The sequence below is a fragment of the Phaethon lepturus genome, unplaced genomic scaffold (assembly GCF_000687285.1).
Source record: "Phaethon lepturus isolate BGI_N335 unplaced genomic scaffold, ASM68728v1 scaffold5262, whole genome shotgun sequence".
Lineage (NCBI taxonomy): Eukaryota > Metazoa > Chordata > Aves > Phaethontiformes > Phaethontidae > Phaethon > Phaethon lepturus.
The window spans coordinates 59,283-73,625 of NW_010523978.1; the positions used below are offsets into that span (position 1 = coordinate 59,283).

At 38.5% G+C, this 14,343-nt stretch overlaps 1 protein-coding gene across 1 annotated transcript in view; it reads right to left on the reverse strand.

The window, feature by feature from the left end:
* LAMA3 (laminin, alpha 3) overlaps positions 1-14,343 on the reverse strand; it is a gene marked incomplete at its 5' end in the record, with an annotated part of 87,356 nt that overhangs the window by 41,762 nt on the left and 31,251 nt on the right. The window contains 10 exons of the mRNA XM_010282284.1: positions 347-430; positions 1,390-1,491; positions 4,424-4,588; positions 6,006-6,146; positions 6,931-7,075; positions 11,463-11,667; positions 12,542-12,753; positions 13,281-13,396; positions 13,787-13,926; positions 14,017-14,143. Of these exons, the coding sequence (XP_010280586.1) occupies positions 347-430; positions 1,390-1,491; positions 4,424-4,588; positions 6,006-6,146; positions 6,931-7,075; positions 11,463-11,667; positions 12,542-12,753; positions 13,281-13,396; positions 13,787-13,926; positions 14,017-14,143 (1,437 nt within the window). The remainder of the gene's footprint in view (positions 1-346; positions 431-1,389; positions 1,492-4,423; positions 4,589-6,005; positions 6,147-6,930; positions 7,076-11,462; positions 11,668-12,541; positions 12,754-13,280; positions 13,397-13,786; positions 13,927-14,016; positions 14,144-14,343) is intronic.

Sequence of the window (14,343 nt, forward strand, 5' to 3'; positions counted from 1 at the left end):
TAACAGTTCATTCCATCCCTGTGAAGTACAGTCTGGGGCTGCAATGAGTCATCTTCCATTGACGACTGGTTCCGTTTCACTCCACTGGCCCTGGAGGGAGTGCTAAGGGCTAAACTGGACAAGATGCCTAACAAGAGGTGCTAAATTTAGGTGGCATGGGCCAGAACCTAGGTTCAATGTAGCAGTAAAGGGAGATAAAAAATGTTGTTTATATTTAAGGTCTACAGTATTTAAGTTTATATTCATTAACATTACCCAGTATTTGGTATTTCTGCACATATTACCTGTGTATTTTTTATGTGCCACTGGGAATAAAAAGGAAAGCCATTCCATTTTCATTTCTTACCTCAACTAGCTGCACACGGCCAGAATATTGACGGTCAGGCAATGGGTTGTTGGGATCCATATAAACAACCTTCATTTGCTGGCCCTATGTGAGAATGAGGATATAACATTGCCCTTTCACAACTTTTTATGGTGAAGTGTACAGACGCAATAAAATTTCGTGAAGCACATTAATCCTGTTCTTTGGGGAATAAACACAAATACTAGGGAAACTGTATGTGATTTTGTCAGCAAAGTGTTACAGCAAGCCCTGTGTTCTAGTGTCAGCAGGGTTTTCACTGCTTTTGCCTATTAACAACCTTGCTTTCAAATAAAACAAGTGAATTAAATTAATGCTGACCAACTTTCACAGAAACTAGTTATCTAATTTTGAGTAAAAATATTTTTGCATTTTCAAACACTCTCCTTTGCATCCTGGTGCACAAACAACTTTGGATACTACTGCAGTACTTTATGAGGTACATTTCCCAATAAGAATCTTAGAATACTGAATTAGTATTTCTGATTGTCTGAAGAAACAAAACCACCCCCTTGGTAATTTCAACAAATAGTAAAAGATTTCAATTCTGGCCCTAAAGTGGTTCAATTAAAAAACTGTTAACCTAAAATGCATTTTTACTTCAGTCCCTTGAAGCCTTGTAATTATGCTTCATTTTATGCTGAAGAAAATTCTCCTAGAAAATGAGATTAATTACACATGGAATCCAGGGCATATTTTGCAGAGTTGAGGCTATATTTGTTGACAAGTGTGCAAGGCATTAAATAATTTTTTTCCACAGGTGCATTTTACAGAGAAAATTCTGTTTTATCTTTTTATTTGCTCTCCAGTCAGATATGCTTAATAATATGTTACTTTGGCAACAGAGATAGGTGTGTTGATGGCTTTGAGCAAAATGCAGTAAAATCACTTTTATAGAAATAAAGCAAGTTGCTATAAAAGTTAAGCACACTATAGGAGCAAAATTTGCCATAGTTGTCAGGTAACAGAAAAAAATCATGGTATTGTTATTGCTTGAAAGAAAAAACTAGTATTTCAAAACTTACTGTCAGTTGTATATCAGGTCTTTCACCCAGAAGAACCATGCCCTCACTAGGTAAGCCAAAAGATTTCACTTGGTAACTTAAGAAGCCACCATATGAAGAAAGCTGTAACAAAATGCACAAGATCAGAAATACTTTACTGCTTGATATTAATATAACTTTGTATTCAAGTTTACCCCACTTTCCAGCACTGTAAATAATATATTTACTCTTTGTACTTTAGTCCAAATATGAAAATATGTGTTACTTGAAAGAAATTACTTTTGTTTCCTTCGTGTATCTGACATCACTTTTTGAGCAGTACCTGTTACTGTTCTCTGGAAGGTTACCTGCGCTGGGGTTTTTCTTCATAACTGGGATGACACCCATCTGTGGTCATGGAGAAATCACATGTTCACATGAATATTGTTCTTCCCCAGACTCTACAGAACAGATTTGGCTCATCAAGAGCAGATGTCAGACTGACAATGAAAGTGGTAGTGAACTCCATGAACAGCCATGGACAAAAGAGAGAAGTCAGACTAACCACTTTTAAAGGTGGCTTTCCTAGGCCAGCATTTTCTAACCTTACTACAGACATGAATCTAATCAGGAAATCCTTGCTCCACCTTCTGGAGGACAGGACTTCTGCTAATACCTGCTGGTATCAGCTCTGTTGTAAACAGACCATTGCTGTAGCTTGTGCTGAAACCATACTTCTTTTGACTCCGCTATAGGTGACCACAGGCAGCTTCAAACCCTACCAAATATATAGACTGCTGCCCAAAACAAAGACTTAGGCAAGTATGTTTGAATCATCTGACAAACAGCTTCCCTGGGCTGTGTATAAGTGAGTCAGTTCAAAACATACAGAGAGGAAAAGAAGCTGCAGGCACAGCCCAGACAGTGTTTATTCCAAGAGCCTAGAAGGAAGGTTTGTGGGTTCTAGGTGACATCAGGTGTTTTGCCCAGATATACTGCTTTGTTTTGCACCCCTTGCTGTTTGCCATTATAGCTTATGCTTGGTTATGACATGGGAGGAGATCTGCTTTGTCACGTTTTGGCGTTCTGCAGGTAAGCACCAGCCTTCGATCTACCCCCTTCCATATGCTTTGATGAGTTACAAACAAAACACAGACATCTCAATGCTAAATTTGTTCCTTGGATCACTGGGGCATAATTAATGCTATTATCTTTAGCCAACCGCATTTTCAAAAGCATCATTTGGAACATCGGCTGTATTTTGCCAAAATGATCAAAACAATCCTGTATAAATATTATTTTTTTTTTCAAAAATATAAGAAAATTAAAATTAGAGCTAATTTCCTGTTTAACACAGATTTAGGACTGCACCATATGACAGGCTGTTATGTTACTGCTTCTTTAATTATTTATTTGTTTTAAATGGAAAAATATTGGTGTTACAAAATACCCTCTATATTCTATATGTACAGTATTTATTTTCTAACATTAAGAGTGATCTATCAGATAGAATGCTAAAATAGCAGAAAATGTGGATGATGTGATTTGACATTCTCAATGACTGTTTCTGCACTGCTATGGATTTTATACTTTATTCCCTTTTAACTTTGTAAACAAAAGATAGAGAGAATATTAATGTCCCAGTGGAACTGGTTAAAAGGTTTAAATACTGGAAAACAGTATTTATACCCTCATCATAATGAAAAATGTCTGGAGTGATCTCGTTCACATTTTCCAAAAGAGTTGCTATCACTGGAAGTAGACCAAAACCTGACATTTTCACAATACAATAAAGTAAATGATTGGTAAATTTATGAGCTTGTGAATCTAAGTATCAAGATACAATTTTGTGGGGGCTTTCACTCCTGCAGTATAGCCAGTGCTAAAATATACACTTATACATAGTGCATGGTAAAAGCAGGTCCAAAAATAGAACTATTTTATTTACAGTGTTGTCATTGTAAATAAAAGCAAGTCATGGCATGCCTAGTTAGATACTATGACATGCAACAGAAAATTCATAGCACTGTTCTTAATAGCTGTGTTTAAAAAGAATTATTGCCTGCTTTATATTTTGTTACGGGAACAACAGAAGTCCTTCTGGTTTAAAACTGTAATAGATAAAATATGCTTTATCATGACATTTCTTTGAAAAATAATTTGTAAGCGTTGAAACAAGGGCTTCTATAACATTAACAAAAAGCACCCTAACTAAATGCGCTGTTCAACTGAAAGACATTTACCTCTGAGCATAGCAAAGCAGGATGAAAAATACTGCTCTAGTCCTTAAAATGGGGACTAAGAAGAACCTCAAAAATTATACCATCTTTAATGCTCTTCTGTCTATCCCATTTGTTGTCACTTGTGTGACAGTATGATTGCATCTGAAAAGCCTGTGTGCCCTACAACCGTCTGGTAATTACCAACACGGTCAGAGCTGCAAACAGGGAGAACCTGGGGCTCTGAGCCTGCAAGGCACCACCAGCAAAGTCCCCCTGGTCAGTGTAATCCCCAGGCTGAAATGCTGGTAGGTGTTAACCGTGACCAAAGGACTGACCCCATGCACGAGTAGAAAGAGCAGCAAGCAGTTCAAAGAATACAAAGGTTAGAAAACCAGGTGTTGCTCTTCCCAAGCAACATATCAAAAGCAAAAGGTTGGGTTTTTTGGCGTGCCACTGAGCACGTAATCACCTTTTATTCTTTTGGAAATCTGCTCAGGGGGTACTCTAGGGAGTCTAAAGGATATTCAGGCACATTGGCAAGCTCTACATGTTCTGGGTTTCAGAAAAGCAGCTGAAGTTACCAGCTCATTGAACCATAGCTACTGACCATGCTGTTCACATAAAGACTTCCCTGGCACCCCGCAAGATGATTAATTCTGTATTATTGGTTATAATTTTAACATTGTACTCAAAAGTCAAATGCTGCGATTCCTAGCATGTCAGGGAAGAGCGATAAGAATCTTGTGAGGGAAGAGACAGAAATGTATCTAAGAGAAACAAAGAGACTGTTTATCCACAATGCTGGCAAAAAATGACTACGTGTTATTAAAACAGATGAGCTAGATGTCATTTACCTTCTCTCCCAGGTAAGATGGTGGTGCTTTCCAGTACAAACTATGCACTGAAGCCGGCAATTCTTGAACATCAGCCACTACACTATTACTGACTGGATTGAAAGTGACTGGAATGTCAATATTGTCATCCACTGCCTCCAAGCGCCAGTTTCTCATGTCCACAAACTAATGAAAATACATAAAGGAAATAAAAGCTTGTTTCATCCTTTATTAAACTCTACCAGCACCAAGTAATGAGGAGAAATTGTTTAACCTCTGTAATTCCCCAAGCATGAAATTCAACCGCTTCAAAGCCAGCCTAAAATCTTTGTCCAATGGAGGTTTCAAGGACCTCAAAAGAGAGCGTAAGTGGGACAGATCCCACAATGCCAAAGCTACTTGGGATGCAGGCATTTAGTTTGTCAACTGCAAACTAAATGCTGTCTTCAGTCACATGAAGGCATAACCCTTCTGGAAGTGACTGGGAGTTGTGTACACAAACCCAAGGACATAATTTGGAGATACTTCAAGTCCCTTCCAAAATCAAACCAGGGACACTAATCTAAAAGACAGAGTGCAGACCTGTTGTGGTATGTTAAACTGGGAGGAAGGGGACATGGCAGGATATTTTGGGGAGGCAGGCAATGTAGCCTAATATTCTGGCTCTTTTATAACACACATTTTACGTTCATGGCTCTTGTTTCATGAAAGACCATACATCCTGTTATTTATCATTATGCTGGGGGAAAGAAAGCATCATGCATATGTATCAGAACAGTTCTGGCGTGGGTTGACCTTGGCTAGCCAGAGCAATAAAAAAAAAAATATATATACATGTTTTCAAAAACACTCTTTGGTGAGGACAAGTAATCACTAGAGGAAATCTTCCTAAAGCAAACGGAAGTTTGCTACTGACTTCACTGAGGCCAGATTTTCACCCTTTGCACGTAAACAATAAAGTGCCACAATCTGGATTGTATCAAGTCTATGCCTAAGCCAAAACTAAAACCCTCATCCATCACTGTAGGGCTGTGCTTCTCTCCTTCTCTCTGTTCTTTCTCTTGCATTGTTTCAGGCAGCTGTTCCTTCTTTTTCAGTCTTCAGCCACCTCACCATTCAGTTAGGCTGCTAAAAACCTATCTTCTCGTTTTCTCACCCTTGATGTCACATCTTTTTTTATAAGGAGGAAAGACAGACAATTTTTACAGTCTCTGTGGAATCAGTCACACATTTCTTAGGTTTCAAAATGCACCTATGATACAGACATGTAAAATGACACATGTGCTTATCAAAGCATCTTGAAGGAGACCATTGACTTCAATGATGAACTAGTGTCTGAAGAGAAAGAAGAAGAAGGCCAGCTCAACTTCAGTCCAACATCCAATTTGTAAACAAATGCGTGAAAACGGCCATTTCTGCTGAATGGCACTTTCAGACCACCTAAGTCTTAACAAGGGTGCACTAAAGCTGCATGATTGCTTGCAGAATATTTCTCATCCTCAGAAACTATTAAAATGTATTTTCAATTTTGGAAGAAATCTGGCATTTCCTTAATGGAATAAATGCAGGTTCATGAAAGCAAAGAAAAAAATATTGAATACACCTTGGTTCTATGATGATTTGTGCTGCGACAGTTGCTGGTTGCTCCAAAACAAAAGCAAGAGGTGCATCCCTTGGGATTAGAAGGGTCGAGATAAAAGAATCCTGGTCGGCAAATATCACATTCTGCACCTTCAACATTCTCCTGTTAAGGCATAGTTGAAAGAAATCTCAGAGTTTTCCTTTTGGTTTTGGTGAGGCCCCCAAAACCTCCTGCACATAAAACAATTCTGAAAGAATATTTGTTTAAATGGACGGAAACATGAATGAAAATGTGATTGTCTGGATAGACCATATTCCAAATGGAAATAAAACTAATTTCTTGGAGACTATCTTAATTACGAGCTGTCTTTCCAGTTTATAAAGTGAACCACTGAGTAATAAATATTAGTCAGAGACAGTTGGTAACTTCCCTGCCAAAACCCTCCTGCTGGCTTTTCCAAACCTACAATATAAAAGGTCACTTGTGAAAGTTCACATTTACCACATTTAATTATGCAGATCAGAACAAAAGACGATTTCCTGGATATAATGATGTGGTGAAATGTCAACTGACATAATATGGCTAAAAAAAGCACAGGACCTGGTTAACATCCAGAAGTCGAGATGTAGACGCATAAAGCGGATCTGTGCAGGGTACAGACTGCTTCAGTGAATCAATGGGCATCTACTCTGTAGCACTGTAATACTCTGTAAAGCCTAAGAGTGCTTATAAAACTGACAGATATTGAACACACTAAAAAATGGCATTTAACTGCTACCAAGATAATCTATGCACACACTGCAAGCTGTGATGGTTTTGTACAGCTGCATTTAATTCCTACTGAAAACTTAGTAATAAGCTCAATTCATTCACCCCATTAAATACGAAATAGTCACTGATGTGCAAACGATGCTTGTGAATGCAGAAGTAATTTGATTTATCTGACCTTACAGAGACAAATTCCTGTCTGGGGATCGCAAACATCTGGTTCTGTTCCATCTCTGTTACAGCTACATGGCACACAGTTCGGGAAACCGTAAGTACCAGGAGCACACTGATCACACCGCCGTCCTTTTATTCCTGCTCTGCATCTTTATCAACAGACAAACACAGAGGATGGAGTCAGTAGGGGAGGCAGGAATGGAGCGAGGAAGGGGAGATTAAAACAAAAGGCAGGTGAATCTTTGAAGTGATCGCATGGCTATGACACAACTTTATGACTTCCATGGAGAAACAGCAGCAAGTTAGTATTGTTCTCAGATCCGAATGGTGAGACGTTTTATAGGGTCATGGAACTGATGGATTTGATTTTGAAGGATATAAATGCTTACAATGGAAGTAGACTTCTGCAGCTGTTCAATCCTTGCAGTGCAGAACTACTCTCTCTACAGACCAAAGTGTGAAACATGGATGTTGTACAGAGGTAAGCAGAGCTGGAAGATTTCTAGCTTGAGGATGTGACTGGGCATTTCTCAAGGCACTCACCTGCTAACCAAAAGGTGGAGAATCCCTGGCATATGAATAATAATGGGGACTTCAACCCACTGTAGTGGTGCATTTCTCCCCCATGCCCCCCACCCTCCTTGCTCAATAAGCCTTGGCCTAGGAGCAGAGAGTTTGGCGGTTAAGGGCCCCTTGACTGTACCAAGGGCTCTTGCGTAGATGGGAGTAACTCGCCATCCCCAGGCAGCCTTGGAACATATCTCATCTAGCTGTGACTCAGGTGGATTAGTACCAGCGTCACCAGGATGTCAAGAATTCTAACAATTACCAACAAATGATTTGTGGCAAGGATGGAAATTTACTGATGCCTAAAGTAAATCATCTCCCAGTCCTATAAATAGTGGTGCCAAGTGAGACCCTTTGAGCTCTCCTGGACCACAGTGGGCTGCGAGCAGCATCTCCCTCTGCGTGGGACGCCTCTCAGAGCCCGTGAACCCTCAAGTTCACGATCAACTCAGAGGCTTGGCTGATCACCTACTGAGCAATGCAAAGCATTCAGCGTGAGGATTTGACTGAATTTGAGGGGGATATTTAAGAGGTACCTTTGTACGTATCTCTCTCTTTTCTGTGTATCTCTTTAGGCGTCTGATCTTAGTATGTTGCTGTGATTTATCTCAATATCACTGATTTTAGTAAGTTTTAGGTTAATCATGTTACTAAGTTTTATATGATTTGATATTGTGATTTATCTCAATATCACTGATTTTAGTAAGTTTTAGGTTAATCATGTTACTAAGTTTTATATGATTTGATATTGTGATTTATCTCAATATCACTGATTTTAGTAAGTTTTAGGTTAATCATGTTACTAAGTTTTATATGATTTGATATTGTGATTTATCTCAATATCACTGATTTTAGTAAGTTTTAGGTTAATCATGTTACTAAGTTTTATATGATTTGATATTGTGATTTATCTCAATATCACTGATTTTAGTAAGTTTTAGGTTAATCATGTTACTAAGTTTTATATGATTTGATATTGTGATTTATCTCAATATCACTGATTTTAGTAAGTTTTAGGTTAATCATGTTACTAAGTTTTATATGATTTGATATTGTGATTTATCTCAATATCACTGATTTTAGTAAGTTTTAGGTTAATCATGTTACTAAGTTTTATATGATTTGATATTGTGATTTATCTCAATATCACTGATTTTAGTAAGTTTTAGGTTAATCATGTTACTAAGTTTTATATGATTTGATATTGTGATTTATCTCAATAGTGTTAGTGAATTTGATGGCTGTTATTTTAAAGTTACACCAAGCACTATACCCGAATCCCCCATACCCTATCCCTTTAGTCAGAAACCGTTGACCAAGTCTAGGACTAGGAGTGGATTCACCTGCACCTATACTTCCCTCTGAGGAGGAGTTTAGAAAGCAACGGGGTCCACTCTGAACCTTGTGACTCAACAGGAGGGCACTCCTTTACTACCCTTGCCTAACCTTAGTCATAAACCGTTGACCAAGTCTGGGATGAAGGGTGGATTTTGGTCCACTCTGAACCTCATGACTCAACGGGAGGGTCTCGCTCATTTTCTTTCCCTTTCCCCATCCTTAGACATAAACCGTTGACCAAATCTGGGACTAGGCATTGATTTTGGTCCACTCGGAACCTCGTGACTCAACGGAAGGGTCTCCCCTAGTGTCTCTCCTCAATATACATCTAAGCCACATTAACCTGATTCAATCCACAAGCAAATCATTCCAATCTAGTTGCAACTCTTTGTATACCTTTTTCATCTTAAGTAAGTAATAGAGTGAACCTTGCCATTGAATTCTGGTAAGTCGCACCCTTTTACAAATTTATATTAAAATCATTCTTTGATAGTGATTCTTTAAGCAGCCCAACCACTCATTTGCAACACCTGCCACAAGGCGTGGGTTAGTTTACAACTGTTTACAAAGGATAAAATCCACTTTGCTCACAGTGAGGGCTGAATGCCTTGGATTCACTTAGGTGAAGTACAGATGATGGGAAAAACAACACTAAACTATGAATAATGCTTGAGATAAGAGAGAACATCTTTGTGGCAGCAGCTACTTCATCCTACCTTCAAAACGAACTTGCACAGACTGATAAAACTAGTGAAAATGTAGGTTTGATGATGCCTCTTGCTTCTGTTTATGCTGGCAATGTCTGGACCAGCCCAAAGGAGGTTTCAAGACAGTAAAGATCGATTGATAAAGAACATTTGCCACCACTACCATTCACATCCTTACATTTTAGTTGTGATAAGATGATTTTTAAAAGTCTCAGCAAGTTGTTGGAGTCTCCTTTGGCTCTCAGCACCAAATTTATATGTGCACTAACACTACAAATTTAATGGAAATAAAGAGTTAAATTATGCAGACAAGGTAGACTGCACTTCATGTAATATATGAAAGCAATTACTCAATTCATTGAACAATGGGCGAGGTTTCTCAAAGTCTCTCTGAATGCATTAACCTCCCCTCGCCCCAGATAACAGGAGCTGGATGGGGACTTTGAACTTCATGTAATCCACAGACAGAAAGACATTAATCAGAACATAGTAGATAGCTACATAGTTCAGTAAGCAGTTCAAAAATATTTGCTAGATGTCAAGTTTTGCTTCAGAAGTTTTTATGAATAAGCTGTCATTTCTTTGATATTACCGATTAGGCTGCACATGAAAACTATCACCATTATAATCAGGTAATACAGCTTTTCACTGAAACAGAAAAATACAACTATTTCTGCAAAAATTATCCTCAATTTTACTCAAGTAGAAATATCCTAACCCTTTCTTTGAAGTATTAGGTTTTAGTTGAATGAAGTATTTATTTTACTTATTTTTGCATAGCCATTTATTTTTTATTTTATTTTGTATTGTATGGGGAAAATGAAAGGAGAGACTAACGAGACTGAGAGTGCATCAGGAGATATAGAATACACTACACTTCAATGCTGAACCCTAACTTCTACGTATGAAAATTCTTGTTTTGTTCTTGGGATAAGACAATTACTCACTTCATATGAAAAGGACAGACTTAGGAAAGTAATGTAAATTCAGGAAGTAATATGAGTATTCTCTGAAAGTGACTATTGTCTGTCTTATTTACAGGATAAACGGCAGAGCAGGAACGATCATATTTCTCTTTGTTAGGACCCTGCAAAAACATATCCAAACCAATCAAACTGAACTAATCCTGGCCTTACACAACCTACTGGCTATCAAGTATTTGCACGTGCTATTTGAGGACTTGATCTCCCCAAGGAAATAAGAGAAATGTTCAACTATACTAATACTCACAACATCTGAATTTAAGATTATTCCCTATGATTCTGGTTGTATGCTATATATATTTTAGAGAATATAAATAAGAGAATAAAACTAAAGAACTTATTATTTCTGTACGCTGAGCTACAGAAAAATAAGCCTATGTCATACAGAAGGCATAATTTTCAGGGTAATTATCACCTATAGCTCCAACTGAACAATATTTTCCAAACAGACAGTATCTATCATCAAAGTTTCTCAAAACTCATTGCAAACATTCAAGCTTTGCGGTACTTAAAAACACCACTGGACTGAAACCCAGACATCAGACTGTGGAAGGTCAACTGCAAAATTTTAAGAATTTGGGAAGTAATGTACACCATTACAAATTATGTACATGTCCAGAAGTCAGGAGCTCCGATCTGAGGTCCTCTGTGAGATGGACAGAGATTCAGGAAATTACCATGAGTGACATGACTTGTCACTGGCAAACAGAATGCAAGCCCAGGAATCCCAGATCCCATCAGATCCCATCTGCATACTTGCACAAACCATGTTTTCACTAAAACATTGCGAGTATCCCTGAAACAGCTGAGTCCTCACTATTGTCAAGCACTGCTTAAATCCCTATCCATCATCATCGAAGTCTCCCACATCCCCTTCAAATACCTGAAGAGTGAAGCAAACCACTCATACACCATTTATAATGCACATAACCCAAACTTACTTGCATTGCCCATTGTTTTTTTCACATTCTGGGCTTGCCACATTAACGACTCCTTTTTCGGAACAGTTGCAGCTCTCGCAGCCAGCAAGAGGGTGATAGCTGAAGGAATGTTTCTCGCACACTTCACACTTTGGTTTCACAGTTCGCGGAGGGCAAATGCATTTACCAGTCACATCATCACATAAGCGCTGCCCACAGTTGCATACTAGGTCAAAGAAAGTGTTCTACAAATTAATCACATCTCAACTTACAATGATCAACTCTTATTGAACTTGTACATGAAACAAATGCACACACAACGTATGTATAAAGGACACGATTCTTTTCTCTCTTTCACTAGTTTTAAGCTCAGCTGGCTTGTTTGACTTCAACTATCAGAATGATGTGAGACTCAGACAAACCAGGGGTCATGGCAACCAACTATGTGACTGTAATGGTAGTTTCAAAGAACAGTTTGAGACCTTGGCTCTTTTCCACAGATTGGTTGCTTAACTTCACCACAGGCATTATTATCACTTCCCAAAACTGCCAAGCATTAAACAATAGTCTTGGTGTTAAGGGCACCACTTTTACAAAGCTAATAAACATAAAGTATAATATCTAGGAAAGCAGCTGAAGACTGTTGGTGTAATCTATAAATCTGTTGATGTTATTAAGAACAACATCAGAAAAAGAGGAATTAAGAATGCTGACTCTCACTATGTATGGAAAATCTAGAAGGTATAAACTGGGATACAACAGTAATAACTTAGAAAGATTTAGCAGTCAGTGCAGAAAAATCCATTTGACTGAAAGAGTGGCAATATGGATTTTAACCAGTAAAACTGTAAGCCTACTATACCTGATCAGACGACACATGCGAGGCACACTTCATTGTGAGCTAGGTGTACTTAAAGGGAACAGTATTACTTCTGTGTTAAAATGAAAGCTAGGCTATGCTAAATCTGAGATGGCTCAACCGGTCTCTTATAGGACCAAGTCCTATAAAGAAACATGAGGCTGTGGTATCTATGCAGGAAAATCAGGGAACTAAATAAAAGGTCAGGTCAGGTGCTGAGTAAGTCCGAACATGTACTTACACTGGCAGAATGGAAATCCATAGTAGCCAGTTTGGCATCGGCTGCACTGACGACCGATGACATGAGGTCTGCAAATACACTGTCCTCCCAGGGGGCTGCAGGTAGGGCTCATGGCGCCCGTGCTATGGCAGTTACATGGCAGGGCTCCGTTGTTGTAGAAAGCCACTAGTGACCTTACAGAGTCCTTACAGAAGGCCGATGATCCTTCTGGGCTATTTAAATTGAAATATAAGTCATGTAAGTACTGGCACTTGGGAATTTACGAGCGTGCTTTGCAGTGGTTCAGTAAATTAGGGTCCTGTCTTGCAAACAGTTCTTTGACATAAGGATGGCATCAGCACACATGCAAGGATATACTTTAATTAAATTAGCGGTGAATGGCTTTGAACATGCAGGTAAGAGATTTTTTTCAAAGACAGTGCGGATATTAGTCATATCAGTTCGAACATGCCAAGCAAAATACCAAATACCAAAGATGGAAATACCAAAGACAAAAAGATGACATACATTTTCCTCTTTTGTACTGTGAGCAATAAAGCTCTACCTTTACATTTCATTTATAATAGAAAGTCATGGGAAAATGACTCATGGAAATTTAATGGGACGGCATAAGCCACGAAAAGCATTTCAATGTAGCACAATGATGGGGATTTTATACATATGTTTTTATCACAGAGTAAAAGTAATATTAATTCCCAGCTTGTTGTCAGCATTCAGTTTTTTAGAAAGCGATGCTTACTCAATATAAAAACTGTTTCCTCCACATTGGCTGATAAAATCAAATGACTTGTCCATTGTCTTTTTGTCAAGAATTTTGTAACTGTAGGTGTCTGCTGGAACAACTAAGACATTTTCCTTAAAACAAGAAAGCTAAATTGTACATTTCAGAGAAAAGTAAAAGACACAAGCTAAGGCATTTATATATTTAAATGTTGCTTCATTACACATTCTGGATTTTCTCAAAACCCGTAACTTTCTAACTGAAAAAACCAGGAAAATATACTTCTTATCTTCCCCCCAGAGTTGTGATGCAACAAGCAGTGTACAATAAACACAGTGTATAGTATCTTAAAAACTTAAAATAACAGAGAAGCAGTGCACAAGATCCTAAAAAACTGAAACACAACATTAAAAGACCAATTCTTTCTTTTTGGCTTTCATCTTTGCACCTATCTCTAAATGAATGGTGAAACTCAGAGTAACATTTCCAAGTAACTCAGAGTTACATTTATACAATAAACGTACCAGAACCAGCATTCTTCCATCAGGTATCATCACTGTAACAGAGAACTTGGGTTCAGAAATGTCAAGCTCGATTTGGTTTTCTGCAATCACCTGATCCCGACAGCCGGAGGTATGAGGGCAGAATGAAGCATTGAAGGAACCTAGAGGAAAAAACATAATGTCAAAAAATGCCTCACATGCCAAAATGCTGAGAAAGGAAAGGCGGCGTTAGACGCAATGCAGATGCTTACCTGACCACACACGTCCCGCATCCACGTACACTTGCACAGGGAACACCGGGTATGCGGGCTGATAAAAATGTACCACAAATACGTATCTGCCCAGGCGAGGCACTCTGCCACTCAAGATAATCTGGTTCTGCAGAAACAAGAACAGCTCTGACACTATATTTGTTTCGTGAAATATTCTTGGGTTTGTGAGCTGTGCTCTGTGCCACCTACCTGCAATGAAAGAGAGGGGGCTTAGCATCTCTCAGCAAGTCAACAACATCTCCAAAGAATATGGCATTAAAACCGCATGCTCCTACCTGCTTGCATGCCAAGCATATCTAACGCTCT